Consider the following 21,145-nt stretch of genomic DNA (forward strand, 5'->3'; position numbering starts at 1 on the left):
GGTTTGAGGGGCTTGGTCCTTGCTGCCCTCCCAAGAAGAGCTTTCCGTTGCCTCTTGTCACAAAGTGACCCAGATACCCACAGGTCAGGTCTCTTGGTCCTGGCCCATTACTCCCAGATGCTGAAGAGTTGCGAGCAGAGCATCTGTTACTGAGTCCCTCCTCCCATGGTCAAGTTCACACAGACTTTCCCTCTGTGCGTATTGGCTTTGCAGTGCAGGAAAGCACAGTTTGCACACCCAGGACGGCTTCTGTGGCATGGTCAGCTGGACCCTGGCCTCCTAGCGTTTATAGCTCCGTATCCTAGTGAGATTAGGGAGCAAGCCCATGTCTGCCTTCACCATGGAAGCTCTGCCCTTAGCTTCTGTAAAGTGGGCTTCTGCACAGATTCATGCAAAGAGAGCTTTGAGTCTACGAGGACATTGGATGTCATTTGTCCTAGTATCCGAGGCTGGTGCTAACAAGGCCAGGAGCACTTGGACAGAATCTTCTTCTACAACTCTGCAGGCTGGGCTGGATCAGGACCCACCCTGCTGGCTTCATTTTAATATCAGCACCCATTTAAAGGCCCCCACTTTCCCTAAATGCATATTCTGAGGGCCGTGGGGTTGGTTGGGGTTTGAGACACACACACACACACACACACACACACACACACACACACACACACACACACACACACTATACTGAGTACTGAACTGAGAACCTCACATTTGTTGAACAAATTCTTTTCTCATTTTAAAATTTAAAAGAGTTTTGCTCTAAACCAGGCTGACTTTGGACTTTCTTCTTATTATTATTCCTCCTCCTCCTCCTCCTCCTCTTCCTCCTCCTCCTCTTCCTCCTCCTCCTCCTCCATTTGTTTTTCAAGACAGGGTTTCTCAGTGTATGCCTGGCTGTCCTGTAACTAGTTTTGCAGACCACTCTGGCCTCGAATTCAGAGATCTGCCCGCCTCTACAAGTGCTGGGGGGAAAGGTGTGCATCCCCACGCCAGGCTAATTGGACCTTCAGTCCCTCTGCCCCGGCCCCCTGAGTAACTGGGGTTGTTTAGGCAGGCTTGTCTTCAGGTGGGTTCAATGTGTGGATTTGGAGAGACAGAATTCAGACCAAGACCGATTTGCTCCAGAACCGGAGGCTGAGGCCCAGGGAAGAAAGACTAGCAATTCCACAGTGAGTAGGCTGGAGCTAGAACTTAGGGCTGGGTCAGGCTTCTGTGTAAACTGATCTCCTGTACAGCCCAAGCAGAGGAGGATGGCCTCTGCCCCAGGATTCCTCACACGTGCGCTCTGTCAGAGCTCCCCAGGGGAGGAGGACTGGGCATTGCTATTTGCCAAAGTTGTAAATCTCCTAAGCCATAAGCTGCTCCTTGGCGTCTCCCGAGTGCCCTAATGTGAAATACACATGTCCCTCCCTTTTAAGATCCGAGCAGCTTCTGAATTTCCCATCGTGTTTGCACCTAAGGATGCAATTACCATTTCCTGCCATTGTCCGTTCTGCTGGTCCCTCTTCTCCCAGCTGACGCAGGCTTTCTAGCCCGCTGGGTGAACACGCGGCCCAGAGCTTATGAAGATCGGACTGCTTCTGAAAGCCACAGGTGGCCCACGGCCAGCGATGCTTATCAGTCCCCCCAGGGCTGCTTTGAGGTTATTTTCTCCTCATCAGAAGATGTTGTATATGCCACAGAGAACGTTTCCATCAATTCTTCTGCCTCAGCTAGCGCCGGCCCAGCACTGTGCTGGCCATGAGTCACCCCTCGCTGGCTCTCTCCCAGGCACGATGGTCGGCTTCTGGTGGCCTTCCCAGAGTACCCTGGGTCTTTGCGGTTCTTTACGTGTCTCTGTGATGCTACCCGAGGCCCATCTCCTGAGCACTCCTTCCCCATTTGACCCTCCGTTAGAAACTACACACACACACACACACACACACACACACACACACACAGTTTCCTGGTAAGGATGGTGGAGTTTGAGTTTCCGAGGTTATCTTGGAAGAGCAGAGGATTGGAGTGTGCGTTTTGAGTTTTTGAGTGTATGGGGATCTTGAATTTAAAGCGTCTATTTAGACCAGGTTCTCCTCTTCCATTAAAAGGAAAAACAATTGTTTAATCACAGAGCCCTTCCTACCCTCGGCCCCAGCTCAGTGCTCTTTTTGGGGGTATGAATGCAGGAAGCTCACCAGGCCCTGGGCAGTATGTATCCAGGTCTGTGTGTAGCTCTGGAGGCCTAGAAATCAGGCTCTCACTCCACCTGTCCCCAGTACCCACCTGCCTGAGCGTCTTTCCACATCTATGAAAACAGATGTAGGAAGTCCTTCTTTGCTCTTGTAGTCAGTGGCCACGCTGTGGCGTTCCCATAGGGAAGCATGTATGCTGGCCGAACGGTCCTAGGCCACATAATAACAAAAAAGGCATGAGGTTGGTGAGGGTGTGATTGGGGGACCAGGGGGTGTGGCTAGAGGGGGGCTAGATGTCATATTTCATTGTCTAAGCATGTGAAATTCTCAAAGGAAATGTTTAAAAAGATACGCTGTCAAGATGGCTCAGTGGAAAAGCATGCTTGCCACCATGCCGAGTGACCTGAGTTCAGTCCCCGGAGCCCCCAGGGAAGAAGGAAAAAACGAACTCTTGTTGGTTGAAAGTAGTCTCTGATTTGCTTTGGCATTGCATGCATGTACATGTATGTGTGTGTGTGTGTGTGTGTGTGTGTGTATACACACCTGCACACACACACACACACACACACACACACACACTAAATCTAGAAACAATAAGGTAGAGAGTTATAGAGGAGGCTATCTGATGTCAGCCTGTGGTCTCCAGAAGCACACATGTGTGCACACAACTTTTTACCCCCTTGCTACCTCACAGTGGGAATTATATTTTAGCACCCGATCCCTGGAGAGACATACTCAAACCATATTGGAACCACAGCAGAGTCACTAGGTCATTAGAGTTCATTCCAGCTAATGCCTCCTGTTGAACAGACTGGCTGCCTGAGGCCCGTGGCAGACATTCCATCCTCACCATTAGGAGTGGTCCTGAGGCACATGGCAGATACTCCATCCTCACTATTAGGAGTGGTAATTGTGGTATGAATTTTGGGCATTGGATTCCCAGCCCAAGGGCCTGTTACATTTTGCTCACCACATTTAGGTGCGGCCAAAATGGAGGCCGTTTGTGGTAGCACCTCCACAAGGTCACAGTGCAGGATGCTTAGGTTCCTTAGGTTCGTAGCAAACCTGGATCTATAGCCGAGGCCTTGAGAGAGCACCTGGCGCCCCAGTAAGGCACAGCCATGCTAACGCCTCTCCCTTTGTGCTTCCTAGTGTCCGCCAGGACTTCGATGTCCCAACCAGCCATCTGATTGGAGCTCACGGATACTGCACACAGGTCAGGAGACAATGGGGCCCACAGAGGGGAAGCCAGGTAGCCCGTCCTCTCCTTGAGTTTCTTTCTCTGTTCTTCATCACCAAACACCCTCCATGATGCTCTCCGAAGTCTGCCTCTTCTGGGCTTCACAGTCTGGGAGACCCGGGAGGAAAGCTCAGTTTGTTTTTCACGTGTAGCGTGCTTTCTACCTGCTGGCTGGTATTCTTGGAGTCATGGGGATGTAGAGGAGGTGGACCACCGATCCACTTAGGTGCTGAACTGCACAGAGCCCAGGCTGTCAGAACATGCCCCAGCATGGCTGGTAACCCTGGGTCCCGCATGCACTGGTTCCACTTGCAGAGGGCACTGCCTTCACAACCGCTCTTCCCTCTGCGTCTTTTCGAACAAAGCCCTGTTAGGGACAGGAGAGACCCCGACCTCTCTTGTCATTTGTACTCCCTGTTAGGTAATGCCACTAAGGACACCCGTTCAAGGTCCTCTCTAGTGTGCATGGAGCTTCCATACACACCTTCCTTAGCACACAAGGCCTCTGAGAATGGCCATGTGGATCATACTGATGTGTTACCCTCTCTGTATGCAGGTTCCAGAACTCACAGTCTTCTGATGAGCTAGGAACTAACTAGCTGTTCTGGGATTTTTGACTCACCTGTGCCTAACCCTGGGAAGCTACCTTGGTCCTTTTTGCAAGGGCAAGTTTGAGGTCTGTGGTATAATAGACACACACAGAGGGGTGTGGGGATGGCTTCTACCCCTCCCTGGAAAGAGGCCATGGAGAATGTCCTCTCTTTTGGCTGCCTGGTGGCCTTGCTCTCTTGGATGCTTTTCCTCTTTGCTCCAAGGGAGTCTCCTCTTGTGGTGGTGGAGAATGGAGCTGCCCAGGCAGGGGAAATCAAACTAGGAAGCAGAGGAGGCTGGACCAGCATCATCCCGGGCTGGATTCAAGCCTGTTCTCTGCTACACTCACGGAGGGAGCTGAGGCATCTTCCCAGCTTCCAGAACTCCACTTTCCTCCCATGGGGAAGAGGCATTTGCCCCAGTCCATGGCTGCTTAGCTTTGATTTGCACACCAGTCCCTGTGGGTCATGTTGAAAAGCAGGTTCTGACTCATGCTGGGCTGGGGCTAGGGAATTTCTTCATTATTTTCTTTTCGTTGTTTTGAGATTATGTCTTGCTCTATAGCCCTGGCTGGTCTTGAATTCCAGATCCTCCTGTCTCAGTCTCTTTAGGGCTGAGATTACAGAGTGTTGTAATCTCCATGGGTGCCAAGTTTCTAAAAGCTCCCCCAGGAGGAAAGTCTGTGGCACACACTTGGAGTAGCAATGGACTGGATGGTGGCTAAGCTTTGCTACTTTGGGTTTTCCACACCAAGGGCAGGAGGTACATGGGCAGGAGGTCCTCCTGCTCTCTCAAGAACACTTCCTGCTGGGAGGAATGTTTTGAACACTTCCCAGATGGAAGAGCAGGGGCCTTTATTCTTATTGCAAACCAGATGGAAAAACTTTCCGCTTAAAAACAAAATTAAAAAAAAAAAATCCTGCACCTTTCTTGGTAGCCTCTGGACATGAGGTACAGTATCCTAGAGCAGTTATTTCCTCTGAATTCTTTTATCATTTCCGCTGCAGGGACACAATGAGGCCCTTCACTGTTGCCTTCCAATGGGGGCCCCTTGGTGGCCATCAATAGAATCCTAACTGTCACTGGGGCAGGGGTGTTAGCATCAATGGAAGGTTTATGTACCCTACCCGGAACATCAATTTCAGAATTCAAGGGAAAATACTTCTGTCAACTCTGCCCTGCAGATCATAGATTGGGTCAGGGTGGCATGGCCATTCCTATGGGCTAGGAGACAGCTGTGTGCTTGCTTGTCTCACTGGCGATGCCAGCCCTGCTGAGGGAGGGTGACACAGAGCGACTGCTTGTCTGAATGCTAGGGGTGGATTCATCAGAGTTCCTCTCCAAAGAGTCCTTGGAAGCTACCACCTTTCAGCTGGAGTGTTTGTCTAGACAGGTTGCTGTCAGGGTAGCAAGGGTGGCAGAGATGTACTCAGCAGATGTGAGTGAAAGTTCAGCTCAGTCACTTTCTGGCCATGTGGCTAGGACAAGTCCTGTCTCATCTGTCAGGTCTAGTTGCTTTATTCCTAACCAGTGGTGGGATGTGGAGGTGTCCAGCCTCGGTGATACACTGCCGTACCAGAGATGGAGACCCCCCCAGAGATGCCACACTGCACTCGACACTGGCTCCAGGCCGAGGTTACTCATTTGGTGACTGCTTGGGTGTGTGGCATGAGCCACAGGGCTACTGGATACCTAGTGTCTGGGGCAAGCCCAGCACCAACTTCTTGCTACCCTCCCTGCCTCTGCTCTCGCCCCATCCTGCTTTCCTTACCATCCCTGTGAGACCCCGTAAGACAAGGGGCACCTCCTTGGTGCTACAGTGCTCAGGGTTGGCTGGCTTCCTGGCTGTGAGATGTGCTGGGTCCCATGAGATGTTATCAACAGGGAAGCTGGGTAAAGGGTACACAGGAACTCTGTGGACTATTTTTGCAACTTCTGTTGAATCTAAAGTCATTTCAATCATTAAGATGCTTATTTTTCAAAACACTGTCTTTCAAGACTCTCCCAGAGGTCACTCTCCAACAAAGCTGCTCTGGCTCGGTTATGTGATCGCGTGTCTCTGTGGGGCAGAGAAATTCTGTGCACACATTTTTATAGTCCCACTCATATCCTACATTAGGTTTCAACCACACAGATGCATCCTTGACCTCTGTAGCTGTTCCAGAGCGTGGAGCTGGGTTGTAACTACTCAAAGGTCTCCCCAGTACTGAGATTTAGGACAGGCTCCTGTGTTGCCATTGTTCAAAGAATACTTGCAGATCGGTTGCTGATTCCCTTGGGGTGCTTTGATGGAAGCTGTTGGCAGATTTCCCCCATCAGAGCCTGTGGAAAAATCAGGCCCCTACTGTCTCCACTCTGCGTTCTGTTTCTTGCCTTCCCTGGGTTCTTTCCTCCTCCACCCCTTTCCCCTGCTCCCGCCTCCCCTCCGCCCTCCCGAGGCTGATTTCAGAGATCTGACGCAGCTTCCCTTCTCTCATCAACAGGAACTTGTCAATCTTCTCCTGACCGGGAGAGCCGTGTCCAATGTTTTCAATGATATAGTGGAGCTGGACTCAGGCGATGGGAACATCACGCTCCTCCGAGGCATCGAGGCACGCAGCGACATCGGTTTCTTATCGCTCTTTGAACACTACAATGTGTGCCAGGTACCCATGTGCACTCTGGGACCCCAGCAGCCTAGTTCCCTCGACCCATGAGATAGAAGGACTTGGAAGAAGGGAAGCTGGTCTCTGGTTCCCAAGTCTGGCTGGAGTTTAGGTCAAGCCTGAATACAGAGCAGACTAGAAGAAATACGACTTTGCTGCCAATGCCACAGACACTTCAGACTCAAACAGCAGATTCTGGGGTTCAGGAAAGAGAGCTGAAAAGAACTCTTGAGGGTTCATAATGTGACTGTGCATCAGAGTGGCTGCATCTGGCGCGTACTCGCGTGTGCGTGCGTGCATGGGTGCGTGCGTGACTTGCCTCTGGTGTCACTTGGCTGATTGCTCCCTGTGTCTTTGTTTCTGAAGACCTCAGTTGGATTACGGGGACACTGCTCCAGTATAACCTCTTCTTAGCCAATGGCAAGTACAGCAACCCCAGTTCCAGAGAACATCTGATTTAGAAGCACTCGGGGTTACATGTCCTTTGAGGGGCACAGTTCAGTCTGCATAGCTTCTTTTGGCCTGTTTGCTGGGCTGTGGGCCCCCTGCCTCCTTTCTTGCTGGGAAAGAAAGCTTGCAAAGGCCCAGGCCTTAAGTAAAGCTGGTGGGGCACTTGTGAGGGTACCATGGGCTGGCTAGAGGTGCTCTTGATCAGACCTGCTGCCTCAGCTACTTTCAGACCTTCTCAGAACCTCACTCTTAGTGGTTTCATATGGCCCATGGTTCCCTGGCTGAGGAGAGCACTGTCCTGAGGGTCAACGGGAGACTTACATGAAGGCTGAGACCACTCAAACACTAAGACACTAGTTGAGGCTTCCTCACTGCCACAAACAGGAAGCAGGGGCCTTACCGCATGCCCCCCCCCTCCTGAGTGCTAGGTAAACGACTTAGCAGAGTGGGAGGGAGCTGGGACTTTGTCCCACCCTTCCTGCGTGACCTCTTATTTAGGATATGCTGTCTCTTGTTCATGGGCCATGTGATGGGCCTCTTTCTGACCCCCTCTCTGAGTGCCACCCCCATCACGGAATGCAGATGTGTGGGTTCTAATTGCCTGGAGAGGAGAGGGGACAGTTCCTCTCTGGTTGTGTTGCTGTCGGGAGTAAGGCAGCAGTTTGACCCCGTGGCCAAGGAGAAGCACTGAGAACTTGGGAGGCTCCAGTAGTCTCCAGCCCCACGGTCCATGGATTGAACAGGACGAGCCTGGCCAGTTTCATAGACTGTCTTAACCACGGTCCCCGATGTCTTCCGATGGTCCGGGCTGCTGGTGAAAAAAATAAACCATTGTGATTTGGTCAGTAGAGGGCAAATGATGGGAAAACCAGTCAAGATCACCCTGCATTGAGAATGAAGTGACGGTTAGAGAAACTTGGGGCCAGTGGCTGTTTTCTCATAGATTCCCGGAACCCGCATGGCCCCTTTGCTGGCGAAGCTGGGGAGTATTGTCCCCTGTGGGGAGTGGATTCTTTCCTATGTTGTACCATGGCAAGCCCACTAAGGATGGAATTCTAGATGCCACTTCCTCTTTCTCTCAAGAAGTCATCAGGCTGGGTCTTGGCCTCTCCTTCCCCTAAAGACCGAGTGGGGCCAGGAGCCTTCACCTTTTTGATATCACCTTTCCTGCCATCTGTCCCTGTGGCACTAGGACCCTCCATCAGTCACATGGGACAGAGGAGCCCCAGGGAAGCTGAAAACTCAAGTCCAGGTCTGAAGTGAGACAAGTTTTGGCCTAGTCAGCCCCCTTTACTGGATAGCATTAATACAGCCATGAGGAAGACCCAGTATTTTAATATCATCGATCCGGAGACCACCTGCTTTTCATCCGGTCCCTTCACTAAGGCAGTATAATCTTTAAAACATCGTTCCAATCACCATTCTGTGTTCAGAACCTCCAGGGCCCTTCACTTTCCAGACTGTGAGTTACACTATGTTCACTAAAATTCATGTCTGAAGTCCTGACCCCAGTACCTCTGAGCAGGACTGTATCTGGTGACGGTATTTAAGAAGGTGATTAAGTTAGAATGAGGTCACCAGGATGGCCCTAATCCCAACAACAGTGTCATCATAAGAAGAGATTAGGACGTCGACACAGGGGGAGAAGACCTTGTGAGGCACAGAGGGCCAGTTAGCCGAAGCCAGAGAGACATGCCCAGGCGGACAATTCAGACAACACCTCGGTTGCAGACTGCTCCAGAATTTTGAGAAAATAAGTTTATGTTGTTTAAACCACACATTCTGCGGTGTGTGCTGTGGTGGCCTGGGCACAGGTAACTGATGCAGAGGCTAAAATCCCAAGCTGGCCGTGAGCTGTGGGCCCTCCCAGAGCTGCGCCCTTCCTCTCCCCGTGGCTCACCTGCTGATGCTGGGCCTTAGCTCCACCCGCCTCCGTGTGGTCAGGCCTTCCTCTGGGCCTTTGCGTATGCCGTCCCCTCCACCTGCCCTGCCTCCCCACCTCCGAAAGGGAGGCCTTCGTCCCCTCTTGTCATCCTCCAGCCAAGCGCCTGGTTGCTCCGTAGACCTTTCCTTGATGTAAGCATCCTATTTTATTGCCTTAGGATGGAATTTTCCTCACATATCAGCGCTTCTGAGATGATCGCACACGACTCTAGTTAGTAGTGCATCAGACTGGGTCAGCGTCTGTCTGTCTTGGTGATGGTGGTGTGGTGGTGACGGTGGTGAGGTACAGCACATGTATACTCGTTTGGTGACTCTCTGCCGTCCTCACCAGTCTCATGCTGATCCTGGAGAACAAGTGCCTGAATATGGCGATCCATACTGGCTGGGGCCATTCACTACCTCTGTGAGAGATTAAGATTCGGATTTTAACGCCCCTGAGAACCAGCAAGATAGCTCAGTAGGTAAAAAGGCTTGCTGCCAGGCCTGATGACCGGAGTTCAATCCCCAGAACCCACATGGTGGGAGCAAAGTACTGGGTCCCTCAGGTTGTTCTCTGACTGTCACATACATGTCACTGCACATGTGTCCCCACACACGTATACAAAATAACTTAATGTTTAAGAAATTGTAAAAACATCCCTAAAGCACACGCCTTTAATACCAGCACTCCGGAGGCAGAGCCAGGAGGATCTCTGTGAGCTCGAGGCCAGCCTGGTTTATAGAGTGAGATCCAGGACAGGCTCCAAAACTACACAGAGAAACCCTGTCTTGAAAAACAACAACAACAACAAAAATCCCTGAAACTTCATATGTGGATACAGTAACCTATTCAGAAATAAAGATAAGTTAACTAAAAATCATTAATCATCTTTTGAAAGTTTAGAAAGATGACTGGGAATAACACACACACACACAACACACACACACACACACACACTGAAAAACACTCTTGATAAAGAGAATGTAAAACCTAAGAAAATACTTTTCAAAAATCCAAAAATGTGAAAATACCAAGGAATAAAAGTAATACAAGATTTCTCAATCCTAACCAAGATAATACAAGATTTCTAAATGATTTTATGAAATACATAAAAGATTAGAAAAACAGAGTAAAATATCAAGTCTGGGCAGTGAGATTCAGTGTGGTAAAGATACTGCTTTCCCTAAACTGAACATTGAAAGTCCCGAGTAGGACTGGGACATGAAACTCAGTACAGAGCACTGGCCTCAAGATACTAGCTCAGTGGTTTTCAACCTGTGGATCGCGACCCCTTTGGAGGTCGCATATCAGACATCCAGCATATCAGATACTTACATTAAAATTCATAACAGTAGCAAAATTACAGTTATGAAGTAGCAATGAAAATAGTTTTGTGGTTGGGGATCATCACAGAATGAGGAACTATATTAAAGGGTCACAGCATTAGGAAGGTTGAGAATCACTGATAGAGATTAAGACCCCAGCACTTCGAGGGAAAAAAAAATCCCAAAGTTGTTTTGTTTTGTTTTGTTTTGAGACAGGGTTTTTCTTTGTAGACCTGGCTGTCCTGGAACTCACTCTGTAGACCAGGCTGACCTCAAACTCATAGTTGTACCTGCCTGCCTTTGCCTCCTAGTCCTAGGTCTAAAGGTGTGTGTGCCACCATTACCCGGCCCAAAGGGTTTTTAAAATAGTTTATCTAAGAAAGAAAAGTGCTCAGGAACAGCCAGGCAGTTTTGAAATACGTAATGAAATTTGCAACCTCCAGCAGATACAGTCAAGACTATAGTAATCAAAACATAAGGCATAGGAATAGACAAATGGATCAATGAAAAAAATTGGCAGAAATATAATTACACACATACACACAATGGCACAATGGCTGGGTTTCAAATTAATGGAGAAAGGTTAGTTCACTTAATGTAAAGTATTACAGGAGACCTGGGCTTGTGATATATGTCTGTAATTCTAGCACTCGGGAGGATCTAGATATTAAGGCTAGCCTGGGCTACATGTGGAAACTCGGTCTCACAACAACATACAACCAACTATCCCCCAAAACCAAAAACTAAAATAAACCCAACCAACAAAAATCCAGAGAATGTTGTAGCAATCGGTTATTTATTTGATAAAAGTCTAGAAGTCTATCAGTCATTTGGCAAATAAATACATGAAAAATCACTCACATCACACTAGCAATCAAGACATGCAAATTACATTAAGTTCACAGTTTGTTAATCAGATCTACAAGAATGAGATGTAAAATGCATAAAAGCTGATGGAAGGAAACTTGACATGCTACAGCAAATTAAGACACAATCCTTGACCTCAAAACGTTGACTCTGGAAGCTATTCTCCTGAGAAATAGTACATCCTATAGCACATTTACAGTTCAAAAGCTTCCCATTTGCATGTTCATAATCAGGTCATTGTTATTGATTTACACAGTATTGACAAAACTCATAGTATTTGAATGGCATTTAAAATAACAATCTCAGGAGCTAGCTAGGAGTGCGGCTCGGTGGCAGAGCACAGGTTTACCACAATCACCTGAGTTTATTTCTCAACACCAAGAAGAAGTTTAAAAGTTCAGAACAATAAAAACAAACAAATAAAAGCATTGTGATGGTGCAGCATGGCCCCCAGGAGAGAGCCTGGCCTGCACACCCAGCTCCCTAAGACCCCTACGGAAGTCTCTCTGGAAAATGTCTCCTCGTGGAAAAGGCTTGTGAATGAGTACACTCATTTATAAGCCCTCTGGGCAGTGTTTTGCTCTTAATCTTTTGACTGTTGTTTATAAATGGCAAGCTGCCCTCTGTTCCTCGTTTGGAAAATTCAGGAGCTGATGGCGCCCAGGCCTGCCAATGCCTGGCTTGAGGCTCCTTCCTTGCCTGTTGTGAGTGAGTACAGTCCCGGGCCGGGCCTCCCAAGAATACCTCTTTTGAGCACCGAAAGGGAGCTTTATTTTAGATAAGAAAGCAGCTAGCACTTGGCCAACACGGTCCCTTCTGCGCTCCACTTGAATGGATGAGTCCTTCACGGAAGACATTCTGAGCACACCCCCTCAGTCCCGAGTATCTTCAGCTTTACCCCTGAGGTGGTGGAAGCTGCCTCAGTATTCTGCGGTGGGCCCTAGAGCAAGTGTGCCCTTCTCCCCATTGGAAAAAATAGCTCCCATTCTTTCCTTAATCCACAGCAGAGGCTGGAAACACCTGAGCAGCAAATATCTCCTCTGGGGGAGGCTGTGGATTAGGTAGGACCAGCTCAGCATGGCTAAATAAACTAGTTCTGGCAGGCGAGGTGCCGCCTGGGGCACTTACAGAAGAGTGTGTCCGGTGGCCTACCCAAGGGGTCATAAATAGAATAGGTCTTTGCAGGAAGCATTGTGCCAGTGTGCTGGAGGGGTCTCTGGTTTGTTCCCACACATCCTTGGCCAGCTACGAGAGTCCCTGGCTGGGGATTTGCAGAGTGACTTTTTGCTCCGTGTTCCTGTGCTACCCTGGCCTCATCCTCCAGGCTCCCTCACCAAACAGCCCTCTGCACCCTGACTTTCTCAGACGTTCACCCTGACACCGTGGGACTGCTCACTCATACCCTTCCCTCCTGGCTCCCCAGGGCTCCCAGGCCTACCTGTCTTCAGTGCACAATTCTAGTTGAAGTCAGTGGAGGTCCTGAGGACCTCCATTTTTCAACCACTTGTTCACACATTGGGCAGGCTCTTGGGAGGGGTGCATGTGGTGGCATCACAAGGCACAAGGCGGACTGTGGCGCCGTGGTTGAGGGGGCAGCTGCCCCCGGGGAACCAGAAGGAGGCAGTGATGCCCGCTCACTGACCAAGCTGTTGGAGTGGTACAGCTCTTCCAAGGGAAGACAAAGATTGGGAAGGCCCAGGGATTGGTGGGCTGCGTGGCTGTGAGGAGTGCAGCAAGAGTTAGTTGGGAGGCCGTGGCTGAGCCCCACGCAAGTGAGGTGTGGGAGAGAGTGGAGGAGAAGAGAAGGTTAGAGGACAGTGGGCTGTGTCATGGCTGCCACCTGGAACCAATGCTGCGTGTGAATTCCCCGAGATCCTTGTTGTGAGGTGGCCTGCTCTGGAAGGTCTGGGCAGCAGGAGGGGTTTCCAGCATCACACCAGGGATCTCTGGGAATGCAGCCTCGCCTCGGCCGGGCGGCACATTGCGTCAGGTCTTTCCCTCCCGATTCAGGTTGGCTGCTTCCTGAAGACTCCGAGGTTCCCCATCTGGGTGGTCTGCAGCGAGAGCCACTTCAGCATCCTCTTCAGCCTCCAACCAGAGCTCCTGTCCAACTGGAAGACGGAGCGGCTCTTCGACCTCTATTACTACGACGGCTTGGCCAACCAGCAGGAGGAGATTCGGCTGACTGTTGGTGAGATACCCTAACCGGTCTCCTCAGGGAGCCTCCAGGCTGCTCCAGAAGCAGCCTTAACATGCCTTCTTGGGATACTCATGGGGGCCAGAGAGTGATGCTAGCCTGCACGGGAGGGCCATGGATGGACCTTGAGCACTTGACCATAGAGTGTCCTGTGAGCGTTGCTGATGGGTTTGGATTTGCTTTTAAGGAAGTAGGGAGTCACGGGAGGTTTTAGAGCAGGAGAATAATGAGGCCACATGTGTTTTTAGAAAAAAAAAATATTGTGGTAACTGAAGTAGGGCCTGGGTTTGGTGGAGGCTGGAGGTGAGAGGCCAGTGCACTGTCTAGGTAAGAATCCATGACCAAGAGGGAGGGTAGATCCAGTTCAGATGGAGACGAGAGCGTGATACTCAGAGGGCTGGGTTGGCTCCCTGGAGTTGCCTGTCCTGGACTCAGGGCAAGTGCATATCCTGAGATGATGTGAGTGCTTTTTTTCTCCCTCCTCCCTAGACACCACCAAGACCAGCCCAGAGGACAGCTGCAGCGACCTTGTCCCTCCCCTTGAGCTCTGTATCAGAACCAAGTGAGTGGGGCTGCCTCTAACGTTGTAAAACTCACCCTGAGGCGAGGATGTGCATTGACTGGGGACATTAGACCTGTAGATAGCTTCCTGGGGGGCTTGATGGAGAGGGGTGTGGTCAGGTAATACCAAGCAGCTGATAAGACACTGGGATGGGGACTTACACACTTAAGCAGGTGTCTCCATGGGCTGAGGGAGAGAGAATGGAATAGAACTGGAAGAGGACATGGATAGCCAGGGTGTGGTGGTGGGGCAATGGGATGACCAGGATGTGGTGGGAGGGCATGAGATGGCCATGGTGTGGTGGGGGGGTGGCTGCCCACAACAGCAGTAGCTGCCTACCCTGGTGTGGTACAGCCAGTCTGAACACTGAGCAGAGACGTCCCTGTCTCTAAGGCACTGGGTAGGTCCTTGAGATCTCATTCAGACTCTGCATTCAGGGAAGGTTGTGGCCCAGGCTAGAGTTGGCACAAGCCTATCCCTTCCTTCCCTAAATATTTGGTTGTGCCCTAGGCTGGGGCTGTGCTCTGCAGAGCCTGTGGGCTGTCGCTGGTAGAAGCCTCTGGCTTACTTGGCCAGCTCTTCTCCAAGTCTATAGTGACGACTGGGAGACCTTAGTGTGTGGTAGAGAAGCATCGAGGAGCATCTCGGGAGGGAGACCAGGTTCTGGTTGCTTTTCCGGGGATGTAGTGCGTGCCATAGCGGTTCCGAGCACGAATTCTGGAGGAAGGCTGCAGGCTGGCTGTGATACACTGGACTTCATTTTCTGACTTACTTTGTCATCTGTAAAGTGGGGGCAAGGGCAGCTTGGAGCCCGCATGGAGAACTTTCTAGCATTAGCTTTCACTGTCATCATCCTTGGCACTCATGACTGATGCTGTCTCAGAAGGAATCTGTTTCCCTGTGGCTGGGGCCAGAGCCACAGCCCGGCCCTGAGAGGCTGACCACCTGAAGGCATACCTGGAGTCCCAGGCATGCTGCCCCTTGCAGACAAGCCTTTGAGTGGGACTGAGGAAGAGAGCAGGGACTGTTTTGGCACTGTGGAAGCGTCAGGAAGGGGAAATGGGAGGGCTACAGGCACATCCCCATTGTGCCAGTCCCCCCCTCCAGGGATACAGCATTCCTGTAGGTCATAGGCTGGCTGTTTTCATCAGAGGATCAGGGGCACATGTGGGTCGCTGTCCTTTCAAGTACAAAGGGCCACTCATTCAAGGTGATGAGTGAAGGGCTTTGAAGGGGAAAGGAGGTGACATTGGCCTTGGCATTTAGTGCAGGCTAGTACAGGAGGCCACAGGATGACTTTTCTGACGGAGAAGGGCCCCAGCTGCCCTCTAGGCACAGCCTCTTTCTACAGCATACAGACCACTGGGATGCTCCTTGATATCTCCATTTGACTTTCTCTTTGTACCCCTCCCGCCAGTGGTAACCCTTAATCTCTTCACTGCCCCTTTTTGGCAATAGATCGTTCCTGGTTGACCAAGCAGCCCCCAGTCTTGACTGGCCTTCTGGAGCTCAGCCTCTTGGGCAGTTAGTTGTTCAAGAATGGCTCAGGGTTTTGGCCCGTCTTGAGGTAGCCCCTTGCCCTGAGGTGGCTGGCACGGAGCTCAGTTCAGAGTCATCGAGGGTGGGCTTGGATCTCTTCTGTTGGTGCTTTGGTCTCTTGGGACGATGCCTAAACCATTCTATCCCCTCGTGAGGGGAGCTGGAGAGCAGGTTGAGTTGGGGCGTGGTCCCTGGCTTTCCATGCCCTCGCTTCTGCTCCCTGATCTGGCCATAGCCCTGGCCTCTTCAGAAGTGCTTCCCAGTGTTTGTCATGGAGAGAAATATCACCATTTATATAGCATACAGGGTTAGGGACAGCAGGCCTAGGGACTTTGGGCATCCCAGACCCCATCCATCCCCAGGAAGCCTAGGGGAAGCCCATGTGAATTCTGGATCACTCACTGGGAAGTCGTCCCAGACATCAGCTCCTTTGCAGAATATGTTAGAACTGGAGCCTCCAGGGCCCCCAGGGCCTCTGCGCTGAGGCCTGAGGATGTGAAACTTCAGTGCAGTTCCTAGTTGCTACTGGTGCTACAGCCCTAGGACCACTTCAGAAAATATTCCTTCTTTCATTTGTGTTTAAAGTGCCTGTGTGTGTGTGTGTGTGTGTGTGTGTGTGTGTGTGTGTGTGTGTGTGTGCTCGCGCGCGCACACATACCTATGCATACTATGGAGGCCAGAAGAAGGCAGCAGGTACCCTCTCCTCACCAGATTTCTTTGAGGCAGGGTCTCTTGTTGAACTTGGGGCTCATGTTTTCTTGGATAGTTTAGAGGCCAGCACGGCCCAGCAATACTCACATTGCAGGTGGAGGCAGAGACATATGTGGGGCACCTGGCTTATCAGCTGGTGCTGGGATTTGAACTCTGGTCCTCATTGGTGCTCAGAAAGCACTATTAACTGTGGAACCATCTCCCTAGGCCCTAGAACTACTTTTCAGAAGTGCTGGTTAACGATGGGTAAGGGCCTTCCCAGGCCCCATCTGTGTCCATCTGCCTTGTGAACCTGCCTTTGGGAGTCAGATACCAAGGAAGGTACCAAGCCTGAATGATAACCAGAGGCCAGGGAACTTTATTCCTAACAACAGGTTTTGGCCTGCTCTGCTTTCTCCTTACATTCGCCATGGTGGGTCTACCTGGCCAGTTACCATGGGAGCTCTTTCCCAGAGTTTTTCCCAGAATTATTGCCGGAAGGCTGAGTGGGTGAGTGAAGAGTGGAATGGTTGGGTCCCTGTCCCCTCCATCCATCAGATAACATGCCACTGTAATGGGAAACAGCAGGCCAGGCATCCTAGTCCAAGGGGGTTGAATTACAAAGGCTTTGTGTTTTGTTCTTGCTGCAGATTCTCAAACAGCTCAAAGGAGGAACTTGGGAAAGTGGCCCCTGAGGTCACTCTGAGGACCTGCTGGAATGGTCTTGGCTATGGGGTTGAGGTGAGGGGGCGAATCCTGCTGCCTGTAGACCTGCCTTAGACTACAGCTGGTACCATAGCCCATGCTCAGGGTCACTGCCAAAACCAGAGTCAGATTTCAAATACATGGTGGGATGCAGCTGAATGTTCCAAATCCTCCTGTCCATGCAGGGGAAGAGTGGCTAGCTGGAGCACCTACTGGGCGGGGGCAGCTTCCTCCTCCTCATGCCAACTCTCCCGGAGGCTCTGGTCTCGATTCTTTAGAAGAAACAGCTGGATACGAATCACTTCCTACTCTCAGGGAGTTCAATCAAATGGAAGTCAAGTTCAGAATCCACCCTGATCCAATCCAGGGGAAGATGACCTCTTGTCCTTACGGCCAGCCTTGCTGCTCTGCAGGAACTGGTGACCTACCCTACAGGACGGACCTATCACATATCTGGCCATCTGGCGATGAGCTTAGTCCACAGAGGGGTGCCCAGACCCCCCCTCAGTCTAGCCCTTTCTTTAATAGATGGGGAGGTATAGGTTGTACAGTTACTTTGAGTCACCAGCAGCATAGACTGTCACCGTCACTGTCCCAGCCCGGTGGTCAGTGACCGAGCGGACAGTGTGATTTCCTGCCACCTGGCTGTGTGGCCACGGAGGCATTGCACAAACCCAGACTCCGGGTTTTGCCTTCAGAGAACAGCATCCTAATTAGAAACATCGCGAGGTCTCTGTGCTGTCCCTGCTCTTGAATGATGCGCATCTCAGCCCCACAGAGTGTCTTGTCACCTTTGCTGTGTCAGGAATGTGGGGTCCATCTCTTGCCCCTCCCCTTGCTGTTCTGAAACCACATCAACCAAACCAGACTCTTTGGGGGTCACTTCTAACAGCACACACTGACCTCTCCCAGGCTTCCATCCTCACTGGAGTGCGAGAAAAATGAAAGAGTTGTCAGCAGGCCAGAGAGGAGAGGAAAGAGCTCATAACCGGGCCTGGAGCTAGGGCCCAGATGTTTCTGTTTGGAGGGAGGTTCAGACAAGAGAGGGAAACTGGTTCCAGCCAGGGTCGGTGTTTCTGAGGTCTGGGAGAGCACCTACCTTCCTTAGGGATGCCCTGCCCTCCTATGCACCCCACTTCCCTCCTGGTGCCCGTGCCTGGGCTCCCCGTTCACAGTGCCCCTTAGCCACAGAAGGGGCTCCCCCTGGCATCCCACTATCTGTGTCAGACACACTCTTGTGTGTGCTGCTGTCCACATATTCCCCCCTCTGCCCTGGCTTGTCACATCCTACGGTTTGTCCTCCTGAGCTCAGTTCTGTCCATCTGTCAGTCAGGTATCACTACCTCTTTCCTGAGCTGCTGTGAGAAAGTAGAACCACAGAAGATTCCCTGACCTTTATAAGGGGCTCTGAACATGTGGGGAAAGGCAGGCAGGAAAGGGATCAGATGGGTGAAGGCATGGGGGTGAGTACAGGACAGTGTGCTGAGTCGTGTAAAGAGTGAATAAAGACCTGGATTTCCATGTGGGGGTCTGGGGAGGCAGTGGGCTTTAGAGTCAATGTATAAGAGGAGACCTGGGGTAGAGGAGTGTCCCCGTACCTCAGAACTCTGGGTGACAGGTGATATCAGCTCTTTCTGAGCCTAGCACAAGTGTGAGAACCACCTCCAAGCCAGATCTGTTCTGCAAGGGGTCTGGATCTGAGCCTAGAGAAGGTTGGGTGTGCCAGGGGAAGGACTGGCCACGGCCACAGGTGGCAGGGAGCATGCAGGCCTAGCTCTAGAACCACTTGTAATTCAGGATGGCCCAAGGGACAGAAACGTGCGCAGAGCTGTCTGGAAGATCAAGGCCAGCAAAAGAACTCCTGGGTGTATCTTCCGCAGTCTGGAGCATGGAAACCAGGCCTGCCTACCTTTTGCTACCGCCTCACACGGGCCCTTTTCCTAGGTGAAGTCCATCGGGTTCGGCAGTGGTCTGGTTCGGTTCAGGCTGGAGCCAGCTGTGCTGCTGTGATTGCCCTGAGGCTGGGGGGTGGGGGGGGGAGCATTTGCATGCCATGGCCCTCTCTGGTGAGGTTGCTATTGGCTTTGAGCTCAAAGCTCAACTATTAAGTTGGTGGTCCTTGGTAGGGTGGTTTTTCACCTTTGGGATTATTTGGCAGTCTTGAAACACTTTCGGCAATTATAGTCCAGGAAAAGAGCACAAAATGTCCCATAGTGGGCAAAACAGCTCCCACACCAGGGTTATCCAGTACCAAGGTGCTTTGAAGTGCACCGTCTGCCTGCCTCCTGAGTTACTGCTGCTGACAGCCCGGGCCGTTGACTCCCGCTGCAGCTTCGGGCACCTCTCCGTCTCCCCCACTCACTTCTCTGCAGCCCTTCCTTGCTGCTGCTACAGCCTTGTCAAAGCTCTTCTTCATTCAGACCCGCTGTCCTGCCCACCAGCCCTTCCCGCCCTCCAGACGGCTGATTCCTCATACCATAGCGAAGTGCTTCTCTCCGCGGCTTTTGCACCTGGCCAGGATGGGAGGGCTCGTTTCCTTGTGAATGGCTTCAAAACCAACCATAGACCCAGCAGCGTGCCAACGAGGCTCCGTGACTGGTGTGACACAGATGTTCGGTGACGGGCGAATGTGACTCACTCTGCATTGAAGCCAAATCCCATTTTGTCTGTCGGGAGCTCATGGGAGAGCTTAGGTTTGCCTCCCACGGGGAAGGCAGAGGCTGGGGGTTGAGTGGGTATGGAGAGAATGACAGTCTAGACCTTGGGGACCAGGCTGAAGGGGGATCTGTCCCTCTCCATTGTGTCTCCTTTTTGTCACTGTTTGGGAATCTGCATTTAAGATGTGTGTTTCAGGTTTGTTTGTTTGTTTAAGATTCATTTATTTATTTTATGTATATGGGTGTTTTGTCTACATGTACATCTGTACACCAGAAGGCATTGGATCCCATGGGGTTACAGTTACAGAAAGTTGTGAGCCACCATGGGAGTGATGGAAATTGAACCCAGGACCTCCAGAAGAGCAGCCAGTGTTCTCAACCACTGAGCCATCACTTCAGGCCCCTAAGATCTTGGTACCCAAGACTTTGCTGCTTATATACAAATCTTACTAGAACAATAAAAGGATTTTTAATGGTGTACTTTCAGAGCTGCAGAGATGATCAGGAAGAGATAATTAAAATTTTCAAATAGCATTATATTGTTACAGATCACTGAATCGCTACTAACTCATTATCTGCAGTAGATCAGCCTGCTTTTCAGAACATAGGCTTAGCACTGCTCTACCGATGCCTGCTCATATGTGTGCCAGTTAGAGCAGGGACCATTTCCCCTGCTCATAGACCTGCGCTGCCTTCCCTGGGACCTCATGAGATCCCAACCCCAAAGTCTTACCAACAGAAGACTCCTCATGTAACCGTCAATTTCTCCAAGTTCTGTCAGGTTGCCCACTGGTGCAACTACCACTTAGACAGTGGAATGCAATGTGGACACCTTCCATCAAAGTGGGTGTGTTCTGTCTAAGTGAGCAAATTGGTAAGAGTCCCCTGGCTCTACCTGACATACAGGAAGCTTGGGAAGTGGTCCAGAGCAAGAGATCACTGAGCCACCCAGGTCTCCCATACCTAGTAGATTATGAGACCGACCCTTGGGGTTCTCCTGCTGATGGTTAGGAAGGATGCAGGCAGTGTTGAATGTGAGTTTGTTGGCATTTGTTTCCAAACACAGGTTAGGCTGGACCTTACACAGGCGATTCTGCCAGCACTGGCTTTTGAAAGACCTCCTTTTGTAGTTGTTTCTGAGTACTGTGACCAAAGCAGAACCAAATGCCTGTCCTGCAGGCAGTTAGGGACGGACTGCCAGAAAACTGCATGACCCTAGCGGGTGAGGTCTTTCAGCATTGCTGGGTGCCGCCAAATGACACCAAAGAGAACACAGAACTTTGGGGACAGTTCCTCAAATGAATATTTATGCCTAAGCTGGTTTTCCCCACCTGCCTATTCTAGCCTTTTAAATAGACTGGGTTTCTAAAAAATTTTTATTATTAAGAAATTTTCTATTCATGTTACATACCAACCACAGATCCCCCTCTCCTCCCTCCTAATACCCCCCAGCCTTCCCCCCCCCCAAACCACCCCCCCCCATTTCTACCTCCTCCAAGGCAAGGTCTCACATGGGGAGTCAGCAGAGCCTGGTACATTCAGTTGAGGCAGGTCCAAGCCCCTCCCCCTGCACCAAGGCACT

At 51.0% G+C, this 21,145-nt stretch overlaps 1 protein-coding gene across 6 annotated transcripts in view; it reads left to right on the plus strand.

Moving 5' to 3' along the window:
• The window catches only part of Mindy4 (MINDY lysine 48 deubiquitinase 4), a 109,466-nt gene that overhangs the window by 84,936 nt on the left and 3,385 nt on the right, over positions 1 to 21,145 (plus strand). For 4 of the 6 annotated variants that reach the window (XM_076566850.1, XM_042273364.2, XM_076566848.1 and 1 more), the window contains 4 exons: positions 3,324 to 3,387; positions 6,486 to 6,647; positions 13,224 to 13,404; positions 13,900 to 13,972. In XM_076566850.1, the coding sequence (XP_076422965.1) occupies positions 3,324 to 3,387; positions 6,486 to 6,647; positions 13,224 to 13,404; positions 13,900 to 13,972 (480 nt within the window). Of the gene's footprint in view, positions 1 to 3,323; positions 3,388 to 6,485; positions 6,648 to 13,223; positions 13,405 to 13,899; positions 13,973 to 16,851; positions 16,943 to 21,145 lie in introns of all 6 variants that reach the window. The other 2 variants (XM_042273362.2, XM_042273363.2) reach the window with 1 other exon arrangement.

This window comes from Peromyscus maniculatus, chromosome 3 (genome assembly GCF_049852395.1).
Source record: "Peromyscus maniculatus bairdii isolate BWxNUB_F1_BW_parent chromosome 3, HU_Pman_BW_mat_3.1, whole genome shotgun sequence".
Lineage (NCBI taxonomy): Eukaryota > Metazoa > Chordata > Mammalia > Rodentia > Cricetidae > Peromyscus > Peromyscus maniculatus.